At 42.3% G+C, this 27,848-nt stretch overlaps 1 protein-coding gene across 1 annotated transcript; it reads left to right on the forward strand.

Annotated features, from left to right (window-relative positions):
• Positions 1-3,316: 3,316 nt before the first annotated feature.
• On the forward strand, positions 3,317-27,842 carry ankrd13b (ankyrin repeat domain 13B). Its single transcript, XM_052077861.1, has 15 exons — positions 3,317-3,831; positions 14,124-14,259; positions 14,998-15,122; positions 16,472-16,517; positions 16,620-16,763; positions 17,367-17,607; positions 20,725-20,791; positions 21,925-22,006; positions 22,553-22,617; positions 22,947-23,083; positions 24,535-24,692; positions 24,879-25,073; positions 25,617-25,780; positions 26,947-27,023; positions 27,581-27,842. The coding sequence occupies exons 1-15, from the start codon at positions 3,724-3,726 to the stop codon at positions 27,783-27,785; spliced, it is 1,950 nt and encodes a 649-aa protein (XP_051933821.1). The 5' UTR covers positions 3,317-3,723; the 3' UTR covers positions 27,786-27,842.
• The last annotated feature ends 6 nt before the right edge of the window (positions 27,843-27,848 follow it).

Here is a 27,848-nt window from a genome sequence, read left to right on the forward strand (position 1 = left end):
TTTACCGTTTTGTAAAGCACTTTGTTACAGCTGCAGCTTTTTTGAAAGCGCTATATAAATCAGAATGTATTGTACAAAATAAAAAGTAGCTATCGCACATGCTACAGGTAGTTATGTATAAGTATAAATGCTTGTGTAAAAAGGCTGGGAAAAATAAATAAATGATTCCACGTCTGCACTTTATTAAAAAGTTACAAACGCTGAAATATGAAAAAATAAGCAACCCCCCCTAATAAAAATATTGAATAAGTATTGATTCAAAATAGTCTCCAGAAGGGAAAGAGATCATGTTTTGTTGTTGATCAATTCTACAAACTGAAAAATATAAATATAAAAATATAAAGTGCCAAAAATAGCTAAGGATAACAACTAAAAACACACTTGTAAAAACACAGTTGTAGTGGGGAGCGGGGGGGGGGGGGGGGGGGGTCAGATTGCAGTACCCGGTAATTAAATAATAATTGAAACAAAATGCTTTACTACAGTCTTATGGCATTTATAGGCAACAACTAGACTTATTGGGTGGATGTCAAATACTGACTGACCTTTGCCACTCCTGAAAGCATTCAGTCCCTATCCCTGCAAATAGTGGGGTTTTATTGTAGACGAAGAATTTCTGAATTTTGGGGCCGGCACAATACACAATGCGTTCCAAACAACAGCATTATCAAACAATTCTTTTGTATAAACTGCGTTTGGCTGACAGCCAATTCAGGGTCTAACCCGCCCACTGCCCGAAGGCAGCTGAGATAGGCTACAGCACGCCCACAGCCCTCATGAGGATCAGCGGCTTGGATAATGTCTGGATGGATGTTTTATATAAGGACATGGATGGGTATACCGCGCTTCTCCAAAGCTGTTCTCTTTGTCATTAATACTCCCTTGTTCAGTTTGCACCATGTCTTTGCAGCCTCTTTTTTTCCCGCTGTATAAGATCACAAGAAAGTACAGATACAGGGTTTCAAATGTAAGAAGTGAAAGTAAAAGGTTGGCAGAAAAATGCCCCCGTAAAGTGCCAGAGAAATCAGCTCAAGCAGTAAGGACATAATTATCCTTTGTTACTTCCCACGACTGAAGAGAAACCAGTGCACTAAAACGGACACGTTTTCTAATTACCTCATTCAATATTAAATAAGTGTACTTAAGACTGTCCTTTAAAGAGGCAAAGTGAAAAAGGACGTTTATGCTCTTTCATTCTGGCTTCACTGTGCTGTGTCATGTATGCCTTTGGGCAACGTAGATACTGTATATAGTATCTCACTGCTGCATGTATAAATGCATATCTAAACATTTTTTGATGCCAGAAAACAAAGAAGTTAATCAGTGTCTGAAAACATTGTTGATGATCACATGTGCGCCAACTCACAGTTCTTTTACGGGTTCGATTTGCATTCTATCTGGGGTTCCTATAATATACTGTAAAATAGCATTAATTCCAGCCATCCATTTTCTGTAGCTCTCCCCTTCTCCTTACGGGGTTGAGAGTGAGCCCTAGAGCCCTAGCCCATACCAGCTAATTGAAATAAAATTGACTGCACTTGTGCACATTCTCCCTGACAAATTTCCTCACATGGCTAAAAACATCTGTCCATTACTTTTCTCCGGTTTAGCCATCTCACCACTATGTGATAGGGCACAAACGTGCACTTGTACACGCAGATGTATTCTGTCAAGTCAAGTCAAGTCAAGTCAACGGTATTTATAAAGCACTTTCAAACAGCCATCGCTGCATACAAAGTGCTGTACATGGAGCGATTTAACATACACAATAAACAGTAAGACGAAATGGTAATAAAGGCGGTAGAAAGCACCAAGCAGTAAAATCATGTTGAGTCGAACGCCAAAGAATACAAGTGGGTTTTGAGGAGGGCTTTAAAGATGGGCAGCGAGGAGGCTTGCCGAATGTTCAGTGGGAGGTCATTCCAGAGAGAGGGACCAGCAACAGAAAAGGGTCGATCCCCTCTGAGCCTCAGTTTAGTTCTTGGTACTTCTAACAAAGACTGGTCCACATACAAACACTTGAACTGGTGTTGATTCAAGGCGTTTTTTTTGTCTCTTATGAAATTTGCCACTTGTGTTATTGTAAACTCACGCACAGATCCCGAATCTTACCCATCAATCAAGAATATTAACCGCACATCGCGGGTACACCATTTGTAGTCAGTACCTCAAATTTATCTCAAAGTGGATTAACCAGCCTTTACACTTGTTTGAACAAAGCCTGCTATGAAACCAGACTCATTTTCACTGGCAGTGACTGAGTTAATGCCAGGTGATCTACCGACACCCACTTCACGAGCTACTGGAGGCTCACAATCGATGCAATGGGCAACCATGTTACAGACGATCCATCATAGCTGCAGATGAGGAATCTTCCATGGGAGAAACAATTTCGATTCAAATTCTGATGTCTAATACAAACAACTGGTCACGTTCACACTTATGGACAATTTCGAGCCTTCAATGAATGTGATGTGGCTGCTTTTTTTTGGAACGTGTGAAGCTAAAGCATGTGGAGAAAACTACACAAGCACTGGGAAAGCATGCAAACTCCTCAAAGGAAGAACAGAGTCAAAAGTCAAACGCAAGTCTGGCGCCCCAGACTAGAGCATTGTAGTACAAAACTCATTCATTACCAGCCAATTCTGGACCAAGTCTGAAAAAAACGTTTAAATACGTCTTTGGGAGTGAATGAGTTAAGCATTTTTAGCCGTTTGTCTCAAGTCACCAACGGTGCACTGGTTAATTCTTTTAATTGTCTCATGTGAAGCAGTGCGGGTTAAATTCCCACTCAGGAATCGTGTAAACAGTTGTCCGTCTGTATATGTGCCCTGTGATTGACTGGCGACCAATCTGGGGGTCTCGTCAGCCTTTCACCAACAGTCAACATGGATCGATATGCTCTCCCTGGGAACCTGAACAGAAAACGCCGTATGAAAATGAATGGATTCTTATTACCATTGTTGTTATCATGCTAGCCGTGTGATTTTATTGAAATTGTACAGTGTTGTGTTTTATTGGTTTTATCTTCTGTATTGTATTTTATGAAATGCACAGCACTATGGTAAGCCTTGTGTTTTTTTCTGCTTTAGGATCAATTGTAGATTGGAGTGCTTCAATAAATATAAGTAGTGTATCCATAGAATAATGAATTCAGGAAAAGAAAACAGTTGTAGTGTTGGCGTATGGGCATATAAAAGAAGATGAATAATAAGGATGCGCATACAAATAAATGCTCTGCTGCTTGATGATCTTTACTCATTCCATGTGCCATACGGGATACGAACTTCCTCTGCCTGCTTGGCACGGGGGCTTGGATCGGTGTAATAAGATTTTGAGCGTTTGCTCATAATTTGTGCGGCTTATTTTGAGACACGAGTTCAATCGCGGCATCCCGTAGCGCGGATTGGCTGAGCATGAGCACATTTGCTTGCAGTTTGTCAGCGCATCTCAGTCAGCGGACGGATGGGAGGAGAGGGGCGAGTAGGAGAGATGCGTTACTGGAGTAAGCAGGGGAGGGAGAAAGGGGTGGACAAGCGGGGTGGTTTAGAAGAAATAAACGCACAGCCAAAAATGTCACCGCTGCCGTAAACCAAACGCTCTCGACCCTGGATGACAGCGACACGATGGTTAGCGTCATCGTATAGCGAGCATCACTAAACAAAGTATCCGAACCATCCACAGCGAAGACGGCGGAAGGAGGGGGAAAAACTATGAACGAGCATGATTTCTGCTAAGAAAACTCCGGAGAAGAGTCGCTATCCTGTCCACTATCTGGTGTGGCACAACAAGCACCGGCAGCTGGAAAAAGAGCTGACAGTCAATGAGGAGGTGAGAACCGGAGGACAGCCCTTTTTTTAAACACACATTTCATATTCTGTACATGGGGCCCGATTCTGTATTTGTGGCGTCTGTTGGGGCGTGTTTTGTGCACGCGCTGGAGCCAGTGGAGAATTATAACGTGGTGCTGGTGGAATCGCGGAGTACTTCGTTTACCTGCCCAATAATTGGAAGTAGCGGGCACTTGTTAACGATATTCTTCGCTTAATTGTGCTCTGTTTTTGTATATTTTCTTCTGCTCACCGGGGGGTGGACGATGACGTGCATTGAGTAGATTAAAACCTAAAATTAGATGATGTAGCATGTGACAGTACAGTTGGGGGAGGAAATGTCCGATATTGTAGGTTTCCAGAGAATACAATCCTAACCTAAACTATTAAAAAAATGTTTTCACTTATTCTTTAAAACGGACCACTTACCGGTAAGTTCGGCTGAAATAAAAAGACGATTGCATTTGCGTGTCAGTGATTTGCATTGAGTACAGTTTCTTTTTTGAAACAAATGTACTAACACTCGATGTCATTATATAAGAGATGCTTTGCAGGATAGGTTTTGAGTGCATGCATCAGTCTCAAGGTACCGCACTTCTACACACTTTCCTACACGTTGCGTACACTACGAACATGCACAAAACATATACTGCGAGCCTCCTATTTGAAGCACAAACTACTTCGTAAAGTACCCCAAATAATCCCCATGTCAAATTGCAGTTATTGTGGCTAATCAGCAATATAAATATATATATATATATATATATATATTATATATATATATATATATATATATATATCCAGTTGCTTACACCGACCAGTCACAACACAAGCACAATTAATGTATAAAATAAATCTGCAAAATCACATTAACAGATATTCCTAATATGACCTCAGTTAATTACATGAGAGCCAGTTATCAGAAACATCATCACCAACAATGTTACATGACTCCTCTGCAGTTGGTTCAGACAAGTCAACTTTACAGTCATGTCCGAATTCACTTGTTCATATTTATGCATCTTTTTTCCTTTCCACTTATTCTGTTCAAATTCGTAGGGATCTGGAGCTTTTTTTCCCCCCCTGCTGACTGTGGGCGGAAGGCAGACTAGAGCCAGAATTAGTCATTCGTCAATCACAAAGGATACATCGAGAAACATCCATTCACACAATCTTCGTCTACAAATTCAAAATCTCTGGAATATAAAGAGTAAATGAGAAAGACAAAATAAAAGAGAAACAAGGTAAGATTGTGGCTAGGCACATACTTGAAGTGGTAGCTAATACAGTCAGTACTCAGCAGAATGAAATGGCTAAATCCATCTTTTAAAACTGGCTTTTATCGTGTTGTGAAAAACGGATCTTCATTTGTGTATATAGCTATTTGTCAATTACAGTATTGCTCTAACTGCCAAGATATCCAAAGACGTTCAACCGTGTGCAGTGAGTGGTGGTTTTCAAAATGTAGGCTCAATCACTGGTGGAGAATTAACATACTGTACGTTCATGTTAGCAAAGACAAGAGAGGGAAGCAATAGTTATGCGGAAGTGACTTTTATTGTAATGAGACCCAACCTGAAATAACCTCTAAAAAGCAGAATTTGAAGGTGACATGAACCTTCAAATTCAAGAACATGACTGTAAATCAGTGACGGTTGGTAAGTTTTGGACCTGGGCCTGCAGTGGGTATTGAGTGACCTAATCCAATTCTTAATAACGTCATTACATCACAAAATTATGTACAAGACTCCCCCCCCCCCACACTGCAGAGTGGACGATTGTCGGTATAGTTTCCTGATTTTTCCATAGGTACTAACATATTGGGTCCAATATTATGTCAAAAACACCAGAACGATCGGAGTGAAAATAGGACACACACACTCACACACACACACACACACACACACACATTCTATGTTCCTTTATCATTAACTTCAGAAAAATACTCTCAGGTTGTAAACCCTAGCAGTCATCCTGCTTTGTCAGATGTCAGATGAGAGCAAGTTGTGATGACGCAGGAAGACAGGTAGCAAAGCAGAGCAAACACTTCCCCTTCGTTCTTCCTTTCTTCTTGTTCCTCTGTTCACATGTAATCTATAAATATCCCTTTTTAAACAAAGGTAAGAGTTTCTTGTTTAAAACTGAGCTATCTATTGAGTGTTGCCACTTTTGGAACAAGCAGTACAGTTCAAATAGGCACAGTTTGGACCAGTCAATTCGACACCCTTTTTTTTTTCTCACACGTTTTAACAACGGGCGTGGAGCTGACTACTGAGTATCATAGCAGATAGCTATAAGAGTCCTTTAGATGAGGGGTGGGCAATTATTTTTTGCATAGGTTCCACATGAGAACCAGAAAATATTATGGAGGGCCGGATCAAAAGGGTGAACTGAATTCGACTTAATATTAAACAGATTTCTTTATTTAAAACGCAGTATTTTGCATTTTTGGGCACATTTTCAGACTTTAAGAGTACATTATTCCATCGTATCGAACGGGATTTGCTTGACTTGGCGCAACTGCGGGCTTCCGTATCGTCTCCCCCTTCCTCCCTGTGCTCTGCAACTTCAAGTAACTGTGCCACCTTTACAAGTCCAAATGAAATGAATGCAGTCGTTGACATCGAACCTTAATTTCGGGCCGGATTAAAAAGACAATGGGCCAGATTTGGCCCGCGGGCCGTAGTTTGCCCACCACTGCTAGATAGTAGAGCATCGTAGTAGAAGGAGGGCAGTGTGTAGCTTTGCCAGTAAATTCATCAAATCAAAGCGCTTGTATTTGTCAAAACTAGTTGAGCTGCACAGTTCAGAAAGATATGACTGATAAGTGACCAAGAGGAACCAATAAAGGACATAATTATATCTGCCTTTATGTGTTGTTTAAAAGCAAAGTTGGCACGAGCAGTAAACATTTGTCCGAGGTGACGGTCAGTTTGTGGACCAAGGTTTGGCCCCAATGCCCCGCAAATAGCAGGGTTCTAATTTACATACCTGTTATTTATTTTTTTTTTTTAATAATCATTCAATTTTGTAGGGTTGGTAACAACATTCATTCTTCTCTTTGAGGTGTAAAATATAGAAGACATTTACACCTTACAGGGACTTGATTACAAATTGTGTATTAAATTCACGTTTAAAAAAAAGGAACATCAATGGCAAAAAGAAAATAGGCAAGCAAAAGAGGAAGAATATCAAAATAGTTCCTCTTGCATGACAGGGTAAATAGAAATCATTTCCATGACGGCGAATATAGAAATCCTTTCCAATTATATCACGATCTTTGTCCATGATCTTTGTCCCCTTGTTGAAATTATTTCCACTCCGTACTGGAATACTATATCTGATCAAACTTTCACTTATTTACAATAATCAGACACATGCAAGCATATTACATTATTCATGTGCCAAATCGCTGCTTCGACGGGCTTTAGCTGAAAACAAAAAGGGGGGATGTTATCCTCAACAGAGCGATGGTGAGGAGCACCAAGGTGATATGAGAGTGGTCCAAGTTGAAGGATGTGCTGAAGAGAGAAAAAAAAAATCACAGAGATGAATCTTCAGCTGTGCTCTCCTGTGTAAATAACCAAGTTGGCAGAAGCAGTGGAAAAGTAAAAGCGGGCAACAGTTAAAGAATGAAACAGAGGAGGTACAAATATGGTGATGGGGGAGACGGCTGGCTTGATTTGGAGCAGAGTCTGTCTGGCTCAGAAAGCACAAAAAAAGACTGATGGGTTATCTCAAGACAAAGTCGGGAATTGACCCTATGATCTCATCAAGCTCTTTCCATTGCAGTTTTTCATCCAGCTCTCTTTTGTCATTGTCACTGTGCCGCAGTATAATTCAATTCATCTCGCCGTGGAATGCTACGGAACATTAAACTGCCTCGTATTTCCACGGTGAGATGTGTAGATGGAATCATATTAGCAACGTAATTAGCATGACATCACGGCACAAGCCCTTTACACATGGCTCAGCTTTTTCTCCACCTTTTTACCAGCTCGCTGTACTGTGCAGGTAACTGATGTATGATGGGCTGTGTTATCAATCCTCTATCTACTGTTTTCTCACAATGAAGTTACGACTTTGTAATAGATATGTTATTGTGCTAAACTGAAGCAAAAGGCTACCTAATGCAAGCAGTGCACACGATACAACCCCCGAGGTGTTAATGGTTAATCAGCATGAGATTTATCAGCTGACCTAAGGGAAAAGAGCCATTAATTATTGCTCACAGGTTGTCTGTGACCGGCTTCTCCTCTCCTCTACTCCCATCCTTCTTCCCCTATTGATTAACCCCACCCTCAGCCCTCTTACTTTCCTTGGTGTAATGAAACCCAAATTCCTAAATGCAGCGGAGAGAAGCCACAAAGAGAAGCCAGTATGATTGGGGGTCATATTTAGTTCAGTTGCAGAAAGCTTTTCACAGAAGAAGACACAATACAAGCTCAGGATTGAGAGTAAATGATAAAAGCAAATGCAAATGAGAATTGATTGGTGGAAGAAAGCAATCTTCGCAAGGGATGGAAGTTGTAGCAAGATGTAGTGGATTAAAATTCTGCAAATGAAAGTCTAGACACGAGGCATATGCCTCATGTGGGATAAAGCCTTTTTTTACTGCATCAGTGACCTTATGAATATATACAACCTCTCCTCTGATGCTTTCCTTTCCATTTGTTTGTGTGACCTTTGGTTTTATGAACCGTTTTATCAATGCTTTTTGTTGATTTACAGAGTTTCTGACCAACTCCTGAGGTTGACACAGGAGAGCCATATTCTGGTTGTTGAAACAGTTCGTTTCCACCCGTTTTGCTGCATAGCAGAAAGGATGGGCTGTCCTGATCCACTTTTGTTCATTGCTGTTCAGTTGTTTTTTGGCCCACTATGAAAAAAAAAATGCGTAAAAGACACATTAAAATAAAGAGTTGTAAGAAAAAATGTCAATGCTAACAACGCAGCCCGACCGTTATATGTTTTTATTTTAAAACTATGTGTTAAGATGAACCTGAAAAAAAAAACACACAAACAAAACAGTCAGTAACCTCGCTGCCTTCATCTTTTTATACATGAAGGGTAACGCCTTATTCACACTGCCTCATCTTCAACATTTCATAATTTTTGGAGCTCTCTAAAAAAAGACATGTTCAGAGGAAAAATTGGGTGTTTGCTCGAAAATAGATGCAGGAGTAATATTTTTAAACATTTTGAAGACCTAAGTCAAGCGCTTGGAACTGTTCCTCGGCATCCCATAACATTCTACAAGGAACGTGGCAACGAGCAGGGCAGTTTGTACCTAGCCATGACATAAATTAATCTCGCAATTACCGGTAGATCAGTATTTAGCTAGCTGGCTAACTAAGCAGCTAGCTAGATAGCTAGCTAGAGAAACAATATTTGGAGTCATGTTGTGGTGGAAAACTATAGGCTCAAAATATCAGAAAAAACGTCCAGTAAGATCCTGTATTGTTCTACACTTAATCTATATCAATAAAAACATTTTAAATTAATATGTGTAACTCCCAGTGTGTCAAATAGACACTGGTGTGAGGGCATGGTAAGAAAGGAGTGGTGCTAGTGTGTGGATCTCTCACGTTCTGTGCGAATGTGCAACTTTAGATAAGCATCAGTGAAAGTCTCTCTGCCTTCTGTGGAGATTAGGAGTGACTTGGACTAAAATGCAGTGAAAATCGGAACACAAAACATTCTGAAATGTAGGTCAGCGTTTGCGCTCTTAAGGTTCAGTATGTTTTGCTCTTCTGTCCAGCACTTCAATTCACATCCCGCAATGCAAGTAAATTTCAGCTGCGACGTTTTCTCAATTTTTTCTGTGAGTTATCGTCCCTCGTTGGCTGCACTCATTCGACTGTCTGAGTCGGTGACATGAATCGGTGTTTCATGGCAGTCTAGCATCTGTGTCGAGGAAAGTAAAAGATCTCTCTGTCAGCACTCACTTCCACAATGTCGGCCATGTGCAAACATTTGGGGAAAATTACCTGTTGGGTATGTATGAACATTTTTAAATGTGAGACTATGTGTGTGTGTGTCCGTGCACGTGCGTGTGGCTTTTGAATGAAAGATTGATGCTGGCCTAAGTACCTGCCAAGCTGCATCGGGCCACTAACACAGTGAGTGAGGAAAGGGGGATGTGGGTCGGTGTGAGAGAAGGAGCAGATGCCGTAGCTAGAAATGCATATCAATAATGCAGTCTTTGAGCTCACCACTGAGATGGTGGGGGTGAAGGAAAATGGACGATAGGAGGCAGGTATTACTTGGACAGAATTTGACTGTATAGTTAAGAAATCACTCAAAAGAAGAAAGAAGATAGCGCGGCGTCAACTCATCAACCGCCCTGTGAACATGACTCTTATGAGTTGCTAAAGTTTCACGTTATGTTTTGAAGCAAAAGATATGTCATCCCCAGATCGCTCGGTCTGCCGCAATGCTTAAAATGTACAATACGTTTTGCAGTATAGCAGCGGAAAATAAACACATCCCTTCTCTAAAGTCTTTGAAACAGAGATTAGTTATCATTCACTACATATAGTTCTGTTGCTTGCTTTTCAGCTTGGCTCAACCCCCCCCCCCCCCCCCACCCGCCCGCCCCCCATGTAATTTCTGCAGGTCGGTTATGTAATACTGGGTGGACATTAGCACTTAGGCACCCTTAAGTGGTGCTCTTGTCATCATTAAGTGTTAATGTGTTTATGTTTGTGAAAAAATGTCTCAGTCTGTCCGTCATATTGTGTCAAGCTGCAGATGTTAACTGCAGTGCACTGCACAATGAAACGATAGCAGCTTATTAAAAGACCTAAAAAAGTGATATCGCCAATGAGCAGAACACAGATGGGTGTTCCTCTCCCACCTTGCCGACCTTACGGCCTAAACTGAGATTTTACACGATGAACACAGTACAATAAATTGTGTCTCTGGGCAATGTTGTGCTGCTCTCTCTGTCTTCCCATAACGTGTGACAAATTGATCAAGCTGCAGGATTCTACAACATTGTGTAGTTTTGCTCTTGGATGTGCTGATAAAAAAACTGAGCAAAGATTTTGGGTACCAAAGCATACCCTTTAAATATGGAATGACGGTGATCCCGTCCACCAAAAAAATCCCACACGTTTGCTCATACCATCGGTAGAGTTTGGTGTGTTCAAAATCTTTCCCACAGCACTTGAACTTTTACCGTACTAAGTTTACGTACTAAGTTTTACGTGCTAAGTCATACATACAGTAATGATTGAGAATGGAATGAGGTGCGGGTCAAAAGTCTATTCAGGACCTATGAAATAATCCCTTATTCAGGTTAATGTTATAGAACCCAGTTAGACATTCTCATAACTTTTAGGGGTCATTTTTTAGGAAGCACAGCAAGGTTGGGTGAGTTTAATGTGACATCATCAAACACCAAAGGAGAAGAGATAGGAGCCCGAAGGTTCATTTCAACTGGTTGGTTTCCTTGCACAGACCCGGCTTGTCAGTATATGCCATGATGATAAAAACTTGCTTCATAATAAACGTCGTGTCAAACTCTAGGCCTGGGGGCCAGATGTGGCCCGCCACATCATTTTATGTGGCCCGCAAAGCAACTCAAGCATGTCAAATTCCATAATGCTTGCTAAGGTCTGAACCAAAACTTCAAATCGTCATATGTAATCCACAATAACAGTCATTATTCTTGACTTCTGATTTTAAAACTAGTTATTCATCAATTTGTTGTGCACTGTGCATGTAATATGTGGAGGTGATTAAACATGTATATGGTTTCCCTAATTCATAATGGCCCTCCAAGACAAACCGTAACTTCAATGTGGCCCGTGACAAAAATGATTTTGACACCCCTGTAATAGACGGTGACACTATTGTTGCAGCAGTTTCCAGTTCATGACAGAATTCGGCCTCTGTGATTATTTGTGAACATCTTAACCAATTTACTTTCATCTGCATCCTGCTCATATCCAACTCAAATAATCTTGCCTACTGAATGAAATGTAAAAAAATGTGGGAAAAATAAAAATTACGTTATTGATCCGTGTATGTATGGCTTGCTCTCCGTCAAGTGTGGCTCCTCAGCTAAAAATAAGAATGCGGTTATTTGAGACATCAAAGAGCTGACATGTTCTCAAACAATGTTTCAAGCCTAAATATATCTCATTTCCATTTGATATTGGAAATCATTCTTCCTGAGAACAACAAAAAATTCCTCCCTCCGCCTTTCTTTTCGAGTCGCTGTATGAGCAAGCAATATTAACAGTAAGAAAACGGACCACTTTTGTTTAGTCGATGTTTTTCAAAGTGACTCGATGTCCTCGTTTCTGAGGACATATGTTGTTTAATTGTCACACACCACTATTTCATCCTGCTGGAAAATGTTTTTTATTTTAAAGTTCGGGTAGAAGGCTCAGGGAAAACAGACCTGAGGCCATCCATCCATTTTCAAAAGGAGATTTTGAAGGAGACAAATAGAAGATAAAGCATTTATGTTTTACCGTCCATCTTTATTCTTGTCAGCTCTGTTCTACGTAAAACATGCTTTTGGTTGGAACGTTTAAACGCATTTGTAAGTACGTTTGAATGTCCTCGCAAATACATTCGAATGTACTCCCAAGTATATTGAAATGTAAGTATGTTCAAATATATTTGATATTCGAAAATGTTTTACTCCACATTCGCCGTTCCACAATTCCATGCACGTACCGTTCCGACATACTCGTTCACAAAATAACTTGTCTAGAGGGTCCATTTCCATTTTGAATGGTATAATTTCAAAGCCTTGCTATAAATATCCAGCTGCATTGTCAAACAATGGAAGGTGCAATTTGGACTGTAAAATGCTTCCTTTGACATTCATGCGGCTCAGCCATATGCTGTCCGCAGTGTCCTTAGAGACGCGACAGACGACAAAGAACGAGGCTTAATTTGCATACTGCACTCTTGTTGCACAGCACACGCAAGCAAACCGTCTCGCTCCTCCTGCATTGCAACGACTCATCCGCTGCCTATCCCCCAGCCGACATCGGCACCCGAGGGAATCTCTGTTGTTGTTCTCTTCTTCAGCTCACTTCTCAGCCTCCCTCTCGCTGCATGCTCTACTTTTCAGCTCCACACTCATCCCATTCTATGTTTCCCATCACTCGCAGCAGCATGTCATCCGCATTTTCTCCTTCCAGTTTTCCCCCCCCGTCTATCTCTGACCATGTCTCCATGGTGGTCACTTAAGCGCGGCGTGAATTGACAGAGGACCATTCAAGTATATTGCAATAAAATGGCAAGTTGTGAGTTCTCTCATATATATATTTCCCCCTTGATAGGTTATAATCAGTAGAAAACATTTGCGTGGATGTACAGTACACCTTACTTATTATATCACAGTGCATATTCAATCACCGATATCACCGATTCTGATTGTTGGGCGGCGCACGGTGGTCGATTGGTTAGCACGTGGGCCTCACAATGCAGAGGTGCAGAGTTCGATTCTGGCTCCGGGCTCCCTGTGTGGAGTTTGCATGTTCTCCCCATGCCAGCATGGGTTTTCTGCTGGTACTCTGGTTTCCTCCCACATTCCCCAAAAAATGGTGGGTTAATGGTATACGATAAAATGTCTCTAGGTGTGAGTGAGAGAGTGGATGGTTGGTCGTCTGTGTGTGCCCTGTGATTGGCTGCCAATCAGTTCAGGTTGTACCCCGCCTACTGCCCGGTGACGGCTGGGATAGGCTCCAGCACACCCTTGTGAGGAGAAGCAGACTAGCAAATGGCCGGATGGATGATTGTGATTGTTGCACTCGAGCTCTGCTTCTGTGATATAGTTTTTAACTGTGATGTTTTTTAGTCCGTTTTTTTGTCAATATAGATTTTTGAAAGAGCTGTTAAATATAGCAACTCAGATTTGAGATTTCCAGCCTCCTTGTGCCTTTGTAAGTTGCACAAATGATGCAAAAAGGAATTAAGTTTTACAAAATAAAATCTAATGGTGAATTTTGAACGGTTCGAAGAAAATGAACTGGAAAAGTAGGAGGGAACCAGAGGTTGCAGGTAAAACAGCCCCAAAATACGAAAGATACTGCAGAAGTGCAGTGGCCATCATCATTAGCGTGTAGACAGCTCAATTAGCACCTGTCACCAGCTCCCTCTCCACCTTTCTGCTGTCAACTTCTTGTTGACGTTTCTATTTATATTTACATACTCTCCCCGCTCCGGAGAGGCACACTATTATGCATTTATTCCAGATATATTCTACGATCTGATGTCACATTACTTTAATTTCTCTCTGTTTCCCTCTTTTTTTTCTTCCCTCAGACTGATTTAGAGTCTGTGGATCCCCGGGGTCGAACTCCTCTCCACCTGGCTGTCACACTGGGCCATCTGGACTGTGCCAGAGTTCTGCTGCAGCATGGAGCTGATGTCAGCAAGGAGAACCGCAACGGCTGGACTGGTGAGTGGCTTTTGTATTTCTTTTTCATTGAAGTATATTTGACATAACGTCCAAGATTTGTTTAGCATATGGATGTTTGCTTCACGAGTGTCTTCACGTTGGTATGTGTGGTACAAACCACTTTGAAATGAGGCCTTCAATGTCCATCATTAGTTCACAAAAACATGTCTATGATCTGTGGCTGTCGGCGATCGGTTTATTTAAACAAAGTAAGGAGGATCGTCTCTGTTGATTCTCTCGGGCAGGGATGTTTTACATCTGTTCTGCTCCCGTCTTTAAACAAGACTTGGTTATTTTTCAGGTTGTAAAGCGGTATGGATTTAAAACACTGCTCAACGACTTGATGCAAATACTTGTCACCGCTGACTCGCACTTTACTCAATCAGCTATCGTTAGCGTACATTATGTAAACTTGACGTATCACCTTGTGATCAACTGACATGTGGTTCTCAAAGGAGACACTCTGAGTACAATTTGGAATAAAACCTCCAGTTCTAGTCGCTAAGAAACACGATTGTCTTGTTATAGCTTTCTTTCTGTATCAAGCAAGCTGTAAGATTAGTAATGAAGTGGCTACCCGATGAATGGGTTCAAAAATGCGCTTATTCGTCATGCCAAATTTTTCTTTGACCCACTTCAGAATCTGCCCGCCGCCTTAAATTGCTCCCGCACATCCATTTTAGATGAGGCCAGAGTGATTGGCTCTCATTTGTCACTACTTCTCTCGCCATCTCTCAGTTCTTCAGGAGGCAGTCAGTACTAGAGATCCAGAGCTGGTGCGCCTTGTGCTGCGTTACCGTGACTACCAGAGGACCGCTAAGAGACTAGCGGGCATCCCCGTACTTCTGGAACGACTGCGCCAAGTGAGTTTTCACACAAACAAATGCAAAAAAAAACCAAACAACAACCCCAAAACAAAACAATTCAACAATTGCACATCAAAAGAGGCTTTGAAGCAGTGATGCTATCATTTGAATAAGAGATGAGTTTTTAAAAAATTTTACATCCTTATTTTCAGATGCTTTCTTTAAAACCCACGGATAAATTACTAGTCTAGAGGGACAAACTGCAAAGTACGCCGCTGCTTATTTATCTGACATGCTTTCCTATTTTGACTTGATTTTCATGCATTTTCATGCATTTTCATGCACACCTCTTTCCACTTTCAAGTCCCGTCTAAAAACACACCTGTTCAGGATTGCCTACAGCTCTTCCATTTCCTATGTTTTTATGATTTTATGTCCTGTTTTTATATAATATCTCATTTACAAATTTTTACATTGTATTTTCTTATTGTCTGTACAGTGTCCTTGGGTGGCATAAAAGGCGCTTTTAAATAAAATGCATTATTATCATTCATTCATTCATTTATCATTATTATTATCATTTTCCACAAGAAACACTCTAAAAGTTCAAAATGAAGTATAAAAACATAATTTTGAGACGTACAGGGAAGAAGGTTAACCTACAAAAAAAAAAAAAAACCTCTGAAACTAAACCACCTAACATAATAAACGGTGTTAAATCCAACAGAAATAATGAGGATATTGATAGTTGAGAAATTTGCCACATATCTAAACAATTTTCAAAGTGGCTACCGTATTGTTAGAGGTATAGTAAAGCATTTTTCAGTGTCAGATATATATTTCAGTTAAGCTTTAGAGTTGGCTTATTTAGGGGTTAGAAAAAAAAGGAATTGTAGCGTCAGAGGACATCTTAGCTTTTTCATAACGACCAAAATATTTCACAAAGAATTTGATTTGACCCTTCTGATGCACATTTGGCTGGCTTTAGATCCTTCAGTCATGCCATCACACTACTTGTTTCTATACTTGGGGGAACCTACCACCATGTACAGTACATCCGCGTGGTGCACGCGAACCCCTGACACGCATACAACGTGCAGTCAAGCACACCCTTGCAAATGTCATAAACATCAGGCAGCGTTCCTCCTCCGCTGTGCTCACCCACATCCTTTCTCCTCCATCATGTGCTATTATATACCCACGCGCACCTAATACACAAGCAGTGCTCCGTGCCAGTCACAACACCTTTTGGCAGGCATCACCCTCTTTATTCACACTCCATCTTTTCCTGCCCATTGGGTTAATGGCCATCTGTAAATAAAGCCGTTACCTCACCCACTCTCTCTTTATCAATGGCTTTCTGCTGCTTTGTTTTCACTAATGGTTGCATTGTGTTGTCTGTGCAGGCCCAGGACTTCTATGTGGAGATGAAATGGGAGTTTACCAGCTGGGGTCGGTACTCTGCGTTTCATTTTTGGGGGGCACAGACTATCTATCGTCCATCTGCATTATCTATCTAATCTGTCTGTCTAATCAATTTGTATTTGTCCTCAGTGCCCCTGGTGTCTCGTATCTGCCCCAGCGACACCTACAGGGTTTGGAAGAGTGGCCAGTGTCTCCGCGTCGACACCACTCTGACCGGATTTGAGCAGATGACGTGGCAAAGAGGAAATCGGAGCTTCATTTTCAGGGGACAAGGTCGAAACGTTCAGTTATATTTGCACGTGCACGAAGCTAGAATCTTAAAAAAAAAAAAAAAAAAAAAAAAAAAATCACTCCCAATGTCAGAATGACATTGCACTTGAGCCGGTATGGCAATTTATAAACCAAGTTGATATTTCCACATAAATTCGCAAAAGGTTACTCAAGAACATTTAGATAATTCTCAATCACGGGATGCAAATGCAAAATGAAACAAATCCCAAAGTTACGCAAGCGTGACTGTGTCTTTCCTTGGTGACTTCCCCAGCACCCTTCTTTGGAATTACTTAACAAATCCGTGTGCTCATTCTTCTTCCCTGGCTCTATAGTTCTCATTTTATATTTATATTTGTTCATCTTACATCTTGAATCATTTTTCATCATACTTTTCCCTGGGCTCATCTTGGACTCTGCAAAATATTCTCCCACTGTGTTTGTCTCCTTTTCCTCTGCTCATATGAGCCTATATTAACATTTTCCCTATTCAAATCAATCAAGGACTCACAATTTGTACGTTTGGAGATATTTTCTCATCTTTTTGGATGCTTAAGATGCCCTAACTTTCCTCTACACCCCTAACTTTCTCATCTCACATCCCAGACTCCAACGCAGAGGTGATCGAGGTCGACCACGACAGGCAGCTGGTGTTCTGTGAGACCTTGTGCGTCTCATCTCTGGCGGCGCTTTCACCCGGCCGAGGGAAAGGCGGCGCCTGCAGCAGTACGGCTGCTGGTTTGGGCCTATTGGGGGGAGTGCAGCCCAGTGACGAGCAGGTGGCGGCGCGACTGTCTGCCGCTGTGGTGACCACTCAGCTGGACACGCGCAACATTGCCTTTGAGAGGTCAGATATAATGGATGCCACATGTCTCAGATACTCTACAGTAGACTAGAGACACTCACATTTAGACTTGGCCCACTTGAAACATAGTCTGGATTGTGGGCAAACATTCAGCATACACATCAGACAAAAAAAGACCTCACAGATTCAAACTCAAAGGATTCTTGCTCTGATGGGCACTGGCTAAGGAGTTATCAGCAGGATACCGTATTTTATATAAGGTGCACCTAAAAGCATTCAATTTTCTCAAAAGCAGACAATGCGCCTAATATATGGATCAATATTCAGATTTCTTGGACAAAGCATATTAAATTCTGTGTAAAGCGATTCGCTACAACTGCAGTGGTTGTGAAATCCCTCTATAAATAACACTGTATTGTATTGTATTACCTGTGGCGTAGCTCCATCTAGTGGATGCGTAATGCAACCGCAGCCACTCTCGTAACTTCTATTCTATGCGCCTCATAATGTGGTGCGCCCTATATATGAAAACAGTTTTAAAATTGAAGGTGCACCTTACACTCCGGAGCGCCTTATAGTGCGGAAAATATAATAATAATACATACAGACACACAAATCTTTTTTCCCACCCCCATTTCCCCAACATTCCTCGCGACCGATCTGCGGGCCACCGGTCGTTGTTGACTGGTCGGGCACCCCTGCTTTATATGTTTGAAACAACAAACTCACCGCTATTGCTTATGTTATACATCCTGACATCCCCGCAGCAGCACTGTGACAGAGTGAAAGTGGTCATGCATGATTGATTTTCAGTTTTTTTAACATCCTCCGTCCACCCACCTCTTCTATGTCGCCCAGTGGGCAGTTTGATACTGACCGAGCTTGATGAGTCTCCGTGCTTCCACCTGCAAAGAAAATCGGAGGTTAAATCAAGAATCAGCTTTAAAACTACCTGAATATTACGTTAGATAATAATAAAGAAGATTGAGATTGAGCGTCTTTGCCATTGCACTCACCTTCTGCGTATATTCTCAGATCAAATCGGATGTTGCATTAGTGCTCGAATTAGTGCTAATTTAGCGATAATACTGATGGGTTTAACATTTCACACATGCTGCGCATTTGTTGACTCAGTGGTCGTAGCATGTTTGTATTCATCCCAGTGCCTTAAAGGACACTTGCACCTCAGCAATGTGAAAAATTCCTCACTGCTTCTTTTTGGGAACTTTCATCCATCCATTTTCCAATCCGCTTTATTCTCTCTAGGGTGGGGCGTGGGGGGGGCTTGAGCCGATCCCAGCTGTCTCCGGGCAGTACCCGGGGTACACCCAGAACTGGTTGCCAGCCAATTGCAGGGCATACATAGAAAAACAACCATTCAAACTCACAATCACACCTCGGGAGAATTTTGAGTGTTGTTTTTGAAATGTGGGAGGAAACCGGAGTACCCGGAGAAAGCCCACGCAGGCATGGGGAGAGCATGCAGACTCCACAGGCGGACGTGCGAACCCGTTGACCATTGTGCCGCTCTGATATAGGGAACAATTAGACCTAATTATATACAACAAAAATAAATTGGAAACCGAAACATGCACAGGATATGAAGATATCAACTCAGCATGCTCTGCCTCAAACCTTCAAATAAGGAAAGAAAGAAAGCAAGTGAGGCCATTTCTAATGAAAAAGACGAGTTAATAAATTAAACCTATCTTTCTAATCCCCTCTGGACACTGAAGTAATTTATTACAGCGCACTTGACTTTCCCTGTTCTTTAGCGTAATGCTTCATGGCACTGATTTCTTTACACAACTGTGACCACTTACACACGGGCAGAATAAAAAGTTTCAAGAGAGAGCAAGAAGACTGATAGCGACGTGGAGGTAAGTTTGTGAGGTGAAAGTAAGCTTTTTGTCAGGTGTGTAGCTCAAAGTGTCAACGTTGCATTTTGCTTGTCACTGTGCTCCCTTTCTATATGCAAATTAATTATTTAGAATGCATGTGAGCAAGCCAAACTGTGAAGTCCCCGCGCACGGCTTGCATATATTTAGACTTGTCGGCCATGAACAGAAAGCATAGCAATAGTCTCCTTTTTCAAGACTTGATGATATTGTGAATCCCTACCTACTCATAATTCGCGATTGACAAATTAAAAAACTCACCTATTTGCAGATTTTGTGCTCTTTCTATTTCGCTTCAAGTTGACAAAAGATGCTGCCAAAGCACTCTTTACCGGGAAAGTACTAATTGGTATCAAGGAAGTTTGTTGGAGTGATACCGTAATATCTCGACTGACAGAACAACATCTTGTATGTCAGGAAAGAGCTAGCTTTAGCCTGGGTTGTTAGAGGAAGTTATATTACGTCTTTGTGGAACGTTTATGTACACTTCCGGTGCCTTTTTTTTTTTTTTTTAGAAATCAAATTATTTGTACGCCATTCAATGCTTCTGTTTTAATTTCTGAGCACTGCTGTGACAAATTTGACCATCACACGATGATGTATTGCCGCACACAATTTTTGTAATGCAGTTTACATTGCTGCATTATTGAACTTTCTGTATTTTGTTGGTGAGCAAATCACTACTGTCCAATAAAATCATACACTCCATCTCCATAATAATTTTGACGTTCATTTCTGTCGATTCCTCTCTGTCTGCGATCGACTGGCTCTTACCCGAGATCAGCCGAGACAAGCTCCGGCACACCCACGACTCTAATGATGATATTCGGTATAGAAAATGGATTTGTTTTACATTACACTCTAGGGAAGCCCTGGAGTAAAACCCAAATAAATTAAGACAAATGTTCCATGCCCATATTTAAATGAGATCCACTTGTCACAGCACACCAAATATTTGATGTTCTTTTAGTATTTAGCAAGATTAGGACCTTGTAAATTGAGCAGCACTATGCTGTATTAAAATGAGCACCAATTTAGGGACACGAAAAGAAAAACAACCCCCTTCCCTTTATTTTAGTGTCACTTTCTTTCATAAAAAGATGAGACATTCAAGACCTGAAGTTATTTCCCAACTGTAATACCTCAACAAATCTCATTGCATTGAGCGGTATATTTGTGGACCAAATAAGAAAAAATAAAAAACATTGACAGTACATATTTTCCAGAGCTTGTATATTGATGTCAAGTTTGTTGATTGCAGGAACAAGACAGGCATTCTGGGCTGGAGGAGTGAGAAGACGGAGACTGTGAACGGATATGAAGCCAAGGTAGGGAGAGCCACTGACAGCCCGTTGAGTTTCTCACGCTGTTCAGGCAAAACACACTGTTGACGTTTCCTGCGATGACTCGTCAACAAGTGCGCTTTCCAGAACAATTCCAATCTGACACTACGATTGCTTTCTTTTTGCTTATGATGCTTGATTTTATCACCAGAATGCTTGTCGGCATCATTGTCTCCATCTTAACTCTTTCATGCACTCTGTGACCTGATAACATGACACGCTGACTACTGTAGTGACCGCTGTCCCTGAAAGGCCTTCAACAAAATGGAGAGAAAAATATGTTTCTATTGCGGTTTAGACGAACAATATAGATACATGTTATGCGGCGAAACAGAAGGCCAGGAAAAAAAAGAATAAAAAGGCAATTCAGCCAGGAAGGAGATTTTCCAGTTTTCTTTATATTCAGGAGTAACAGTCGACCAGTTTTTAGCAGACCACATGTAGCACTGCTCTCCAAGTTGTCCGGCGCGCAGTGACTTCCTCATTCCTCTTATAAAGGGAGTTCACTTGAGCTTCAGGCCAATCAGGTGCAAGCAACAATTGGCCCTTCCAAGGTGGTTGCAATTACCTCATCAGAAATAATTAGCATTCTACAAAGTACAACACTTTTGGATGGAAAGAAATGAGCACTTTTCTTCCATCCAAAATCCACAAAAAAATGAATTTTTAATATATGTCTTTTGTCATCATGACAATACCCCAGACTGCATCTGTTTGTTCAAGCGTCACGAGGGATTGATCGGAGAAATGCGTCGCATATCGAGGACCATCAATCACCAACTGCTTTAAAAGCTATTCGGACAGGGCTCAGCAGTAATTGCTATTTTCTTCGTCACTGATGAAAACTTCGGAGCAAAGATGGATCCACTCAGTTGAGCTACTTTGCTCGCGGCTGTTGTTTGACTTTTCGCTCGTGAAGCACAGCCTGACGATGCAACTTGATGAACATTATAGTGTGATGGGCTGAATTGTTGTTGTGTATTGCTGTGGGGTTAATGTTTTGTACATCTTTATTGTAGCAATAAAAACGAGTTCTTATTCAGCATGGCGCCAAGCAGCCGTTTGCTACTTTATTGTTTGCTCATCACCATCATTTTCATCTTTTCTTCCATTTTCAGGTGTATGCTGCGTCAAATGTAGAGCTTATCACCAGGACCAGAACGGACCACCTGTCAGACCAGAACAAGAACAAGATTAAAGGTTCCTAATAATGTATCAGCTGATATAGGATGTTGCCACAATGGTTATTCTCATAGTTTGGTCATTTTCATTTTCGTGTTTTTTAATTTTTAAAAAAAGCTTTTAGAGCAGGTTTGTGAGTTTTATGTTTTGGAAATACTTTTATTTTTATTTATGTATGTAAGTATGTATATATGTATTTATTTTTAATATGCTGATCAGATGCAAGACTGAGAAAAAAAGGTCAATTAGTACTGCGTAATCAAGCAAAGTAACTTACAATTTCAGAAGATTGAAGCATGCAAAGTACATTTAAAAACAAACTGCAAGACCCCCACTTGCAGATGATGTGAAGTGGACTGGGGCGATCACAGATCACCGCTATGATCTGGGCACCTGGAGATCGCCTTTCACCTCAGTCATTCTTGTCTGTGTTTGTTTTTAGCTACTCTAGGGTTTTGTCTACTTTCTGTCACCAAATTGTCAGATGTCTTCAAAAAAAAAAATCTTCGGTCTGCCAGAACACCCAACACTCATTAATCGTCTTGGCTGTTTGTGTGTGAGCAGGTGGGAAGACTCCCCTGCAGAACTTCCTCGGGATTGCAGAGCAACACATGGGCACAAACAACGGGGTGAGTCGCGGCATCTTGAGTTTGTTCACATTGCTTGTAAAGAGCATGTTTTTATTGCTGGCAAGGCATGCCTTAAAAAAAAAAAAAAAACACATTCGCTGTAGGATTGAATAGGGTTGAATCTAATTAGAAAAATATGCTTGAATATACTGCAGGCTCTATGCTTCACATTTTGCAGTATCTGCAGTTCTTTTATCCGTGATTTAGTCGAATTGAACACCTGTAAAAAGTGGAATGGCTGATTTGAGGTTTTGAAGCGAAGTCTCCTTTCTGATTATATTCCTTTGTATGTTTCTTTGACTGTACTGTATAATGTGTTGGCTCTGTAGGCCCTAGTGACCCAGATGTCCGCTCCAGCAGCGACCAATCCCTCTGCGCTGAGCGCTGAGGAATACTTCAACCCCAGCTCTTCTCCCACGCTGAGGGACATCGGCCACCCGTGCCAACTCACCACCAAGACCCAGAGGTGAGCCAGTCGACAGAGAAGCAGCCATGCATACATTGATGCGGCCCTGCAAACCTGGCCACCACGTTGCCGTCAAGCTGACAAAACTACAAATACATTTCTGTTGGTACTTTCTGACATTGGTGCCTTTATTTGATTTATGAGGCTGCATCGGCCATATTGGTTTCTTCTGAGCTATCATGGGCATGCGCCCCCTCTTGAGACCACTGGTGACATTCATTCGCCCCCATTAGAGTTGCAGGTGATCTGGAGCGAATCCCATTTAACTTTGGACTGGTCGCCAGCCAATCGCAGGGTACTTGAAGAGTAGACAACATTCAATGCCATCTCCACATTCAGAATCAGTGTTGGACCATTTTCACTTGAGGATCATTCATGTTGGCGGCCCGGTAGTCCAGTGGTTAGCACGTTGGCTTCATAGTGCAGAGGTACCGGGTTCGATTCCAGCTCCGGTCTCCCTGTGTGGAGTTTGCATGTTCTCCCCGGGCCTGCGTGGGTTTTCTCCAGGTGCTCCGGTTTCCTCCCACATTCCAAAAAAAAAACATGCGTGGCAGGCTGATTGAACACTCCAAATTGTCCCTAGGTGTGAGTGTGAGTGGTTGTTCGTTTCTGTGTGCCCTGCGATTGGCAGGCAACCGATTCAGGGTGTCCCCCGCCTACTGCCCGGAGACAGCTGGGATAGGCTCCAGCACCCCCCGCGACCCTAGTGAGGATCAAGCGGCTCGGAAGATGAATGAATGAATGAAAGGATCATTCATGTTATATGTTGATAAATCCGAACTTGACCCGGAGCAGAAAGTCGAATTTGAGGAAATTCCTTTGGCGCACTTATAAAGCGAAATTGAGACACGCTGCTGATTTTGAAGGCCCTGTGCTCATTCACTTGACATTGACACTGAGCCTGAAATCACAACTTACTGGGAAAATTATTCAATTTATTTAGGTTGCAAATTTAGAATTTAGGTTGCAAATTTAGAATTTAGGTTTAGCCGTCCACTGCTAAACTGATAGCTGTGACAAAAGCACACCGTGTTTTTAAAAGGGAGCTCATCACAAGCTAGCAGTATCCAGGCATTGCGTGTTTGTCACCGCAATGGCCTCTTTTGTCATGTTTGGCATTCAGCTCACTGTTCATTGCGGCGTAATTCAAGGCGACGGTACATGATGATGAGGAAATCGGTAAGGCCGCTCTCAATGCCACGCTCGTTCACGGATCAATTTTCAACTTGGGCATCGATCGGCCAAACAGATTCTCTGATCAATATCTATCGAAAGTAATAATCAGGATTCAGGATGTAAAAGACGCAAATGAGGTCCTTAACTCATTCAGTACCAGCCAATTCTGGACCAAGTCTGAAAAGACGTTTAAAAACGTCTTTGGGAGTGAATGAGTTAAGTGTTAACCGAGCTGAAAGATAAATCATGTTAATTTGTCAGTGTCTTTTCTCCAGATTCAAAGCCAAGCTGTGGCTGTGCGAGTCCCACCCTCTTTCGTTGGCAGATCAAGTGGCGCCTATCATCGACCTCATGGCCATTTCCAACGCCCTGTTTGCCAAGCTGCGTGACTTCATCATGCTGCGTTTGCCGCCCGGCTTTCCCGTCAAGATCGGTGAGTGCCGAGGAAGCTGAGCGGGAAAAAAACAGAAGGTTGTTGGAATAAAAATGAAAAGGTGGAATATTCGACACGGATGGGAGGAAGCGGTCGTAGAAAAGTGAAGAGGGAGCGAAGGAACGAGAAATGCTCGTTTGAAAAAGGATGAAAATGCATCAAATGTCATTTCTTTGCCCCCAACAGAGATCCCTCTCTATCACATCCTGAACGCCAGGATTACCTTCAGCAACTTGAACGGCTGCGAGGAGGGGGCAAGCGCGCGCCCTGACAACGAAGCCGCGGTAGAAGGGAACGGACAAAGGTATAACCTGAGGACGGACACCCCCTCGCCTGGCAGCGACTCCTCGAGTGTGTCCAGCTCCAGCTCCAGCTCCACAAGTGAGAACATTCACGCGCTCACTCACTCACATATTGGAAAAATGGTGAGACAAGCGTTTTAGACTTTTATTCCGCAGGGGGAAAAAAAAAGAACATTTGATTGAGGCGTGATTGAATCACCAGGTGGATTCAGAAAACAAAATGTTCAAGTTCATTCTGGCTGGGTGAGTGAGCTGTAATAGTTCTTCGGAGATTCTGAAATATTCGACTTTGGCTGTGAGGGCCACGAGAAGGCTTTCGAGACACGATTAGCATCGCATTAAATGTCAGTTTTGATTGCCCGGATGTCATTTCTAGAGTTTTCTGTCTGAAAATATGTCACTTAGTCGGATGGAAAATCATTTGGCTGAGTCTTGCGAGGGGGAGGGGGGGCTTTTTGAAGGTAAAAGGACCTGCCTGACATTCTTACATTCACCAATTTGTCCTCTTTCCAAACAGGTTTATCGCTTCCTTCCCTTTCCTGCTCTCCCGCTCGGGTGTAATCCCATCAATGTCCGATACCTTCCCATCTTTTGCCCTTTCGCCTTCCCTGCATATGTGCAGTGTCATGTCGAGCCGGCGAGATCCCCCCCTGTGTTTTTGAGCCCCCGCCTGGATACACCATGCTTGGAGGCAAACAGAGAGACAGCATGAGGGAAGAGGAGGACGACCTGCTGCAGTTCGCCATTCAACAGAGCCTGCTGGAAGCCGGCTCGGAATACGATCAGGTGTGACCGCAGAGCTCCTCGGAGAGTCTTTAAAAAGGCGCTCCCCGCTTCCCTCAATGACCTCGAAAAAGCTCGTCACCCTTTGTCTTTCATGGAAGCTTTAAAAGAGGTTTGTTACTGCCAATTGGCTGTGCAAGTTAAAGAACGACCGTATTGGCCCGAATATAAGACGGCCCTGATTATAAGACGACCCCCTCTTTTTCAAGACTCAAGTTTGAAAAAAGACTTTTTGAACACCAAATTAATTTTTATACAGAAAAGAAATGCAGTACATCTGAAACAAATGATTATAACTATATATTGGAGAGGGAAAAAAAGCATATTCTTTTGCCTCATTCAAATCTAAAGTGCAATCATATTCGTAACTGAATGGCTTCTGGTTTTTGAAATGTAAATGACATCATAACTTCTCCTCAGCTGCCAGTTAACCTGGCCTATCTTCGACCCACTTTTCTCCAGATTGTCGCTACGTTTCTCCATTTTCTGATATCTCGTCTATTATTTTGTTCTCTTTTCTTTCTTACCGCTATTTTTTATTTTTCTTCTTCGTGCTACCCGTATTTTTATTTTTATTCTTCATGACGGCTTCACTTTGGCCTGGGGAGTCAAGTTCAGCATTCGCTTCATTGATATCTGGCGCCATCTAGCGTCGTGAATGGGTATAATGTCGAGGCCCCGAATTTAAGACGACCGCCACATTTTATTTCAACACAAATAAAAAACCCGTCTTATATTCGGGCCAATATGGTACATTCAAAGCAAGGCCAGCATCAAAATAATAACAATCAAATACTTGATACTTGTTTTCTGATCCATTTCTCTTGCATACATTAGCTGCTAAGCTCGGTGGGATGAACTTTTGACTGTCTGCCATTATTTTGGCCTTGGGGGAGGGTTGGCGGATTCTTTTTGGAATTGCATCAAAACATGAATATGAGCAAAGAGCTCACGTTGCTGGACAATAAAATGCAAGGGTACAGTTTGACTTTCTGGAGCCTACCCCAGCTGGCATTGGGCGAGAGGCAAGCCACACCCTTGGACGGATCGCCAGTCAATTATGGAGGAGATGTAGACAACCAGCCATTGCCAGCAGTTTTTAAGTGTTCCACAACTGGTCAACAATTTTAAAGGTGTCTGCTTGCTGACTCCCTGTCATTTGCTTCCAGGTGACCATTTGGGAGGCACTGACCAATAGCAAGCCTGGAACACACCCCCTCTCTTGTGATCCAAGTCGCCTGGAGAGGTCAGCTTTAAGTTCCATCAATAAACATGCATTGGTCTGTCTTTCTCCACATACCCAAGTGCACTTATCAAGGGAAATCACATCAAATACGCAAGGCTTGTATTTTATGAAAATCAATGGCAGGAAAAAAAAACCCTCAAACCGTTCAAAGTAAAGAACTGTGCATCCTGCTCCCTTTACCAACATTGTCTCCAACTTCCTGTCACTGCTGTGCGCTATTGTTTCTTTTCGTACTCTTTTCATCTTTCCTTCCATCCCCGACTCACATCCTGTATTTTTCTCGTCGCGCACGCCTGTCTAACGCGCACGTGTGTGTTTGGAGAGCGAGGGGGGAGATGGCAGTTTCCTGCTTTCACAGTCTACAGATGCTGACTTTGCCTTGTTATCTTTTCTCTGGCTGTCTTCCTTGTTTGGAGAGTGCCGGATGGACACGTGCAACTTCCTCTTCTCCCACAGATAGAAAACTCAAGTCAACATTTGTATTCATGCCCCCCCACATCCCCTAAAAAAATCTTCTACCAGTGACTAGACATCGTCTCTTGTCTCGCCTTGCCCAGGATCCCCCAAACGAAGCCTCGCTCCCCTTCCAGCCGCTCCTCAACCCCCTCCAAGAAACTGCAGTCGAGCAGCTGCAGCTACGACCGGCAGCTGCGCATCGCCATGGAGATGTCGGCTCGGGAGCAAGAGGAAGCTGAGCTGCGGCGACGGAAGGAGGAAGGAGAGCTGCTGCATATCATCCAGCTGTCGCTTATGGAAAAGTGAACCGGCCAATAGGTCAGTGAGGTGGTTCAAACAATGTAAGCACACACAAAAAGAAAATTTAAG

The sequence above is a fragment of the Hippocampus zosterae genome, chromosome 10, assembly GCF_025434085.1.
Source record: "Hippocampus zosterae strain Florida chromosome 10, ASM2543408v3, whole genome shotgun sequence".
Taxonomy (NCBI): domain Eukaryota; kingdom Metazoa; phylum Chordata; class Actinopteri; order Syngnathiformes; family Syngnathidae; genus Hippocampus; species Hippocampus zosterae.

Excerpts from the sequence above, each read along its gene's own strand:
- ankrd13b (XM_052077861.1), top strand. The coding sequence starts at position 3,724 with ATGATTTCTGCTAAGAAAACTCCGGAGAAGAGTCGCTATCCTGTCCAC. Across the intron at positions 22,007-22,552 it reads GAACAAGAACAAGATTAAAG|GTGGGAAGACTCCCCTGCAG; the intron begins GTTCCTAATAAT and ends GTGTGTGAGCAG. Across the intron at positions 27,024-27,580 it reads GATCCAAGTCGCCTGGAGAG|GATCCCCCAAACGAAGCCTC; the intron begins GTCAGCTTTAAG and ends CGCCTTGCCCAG.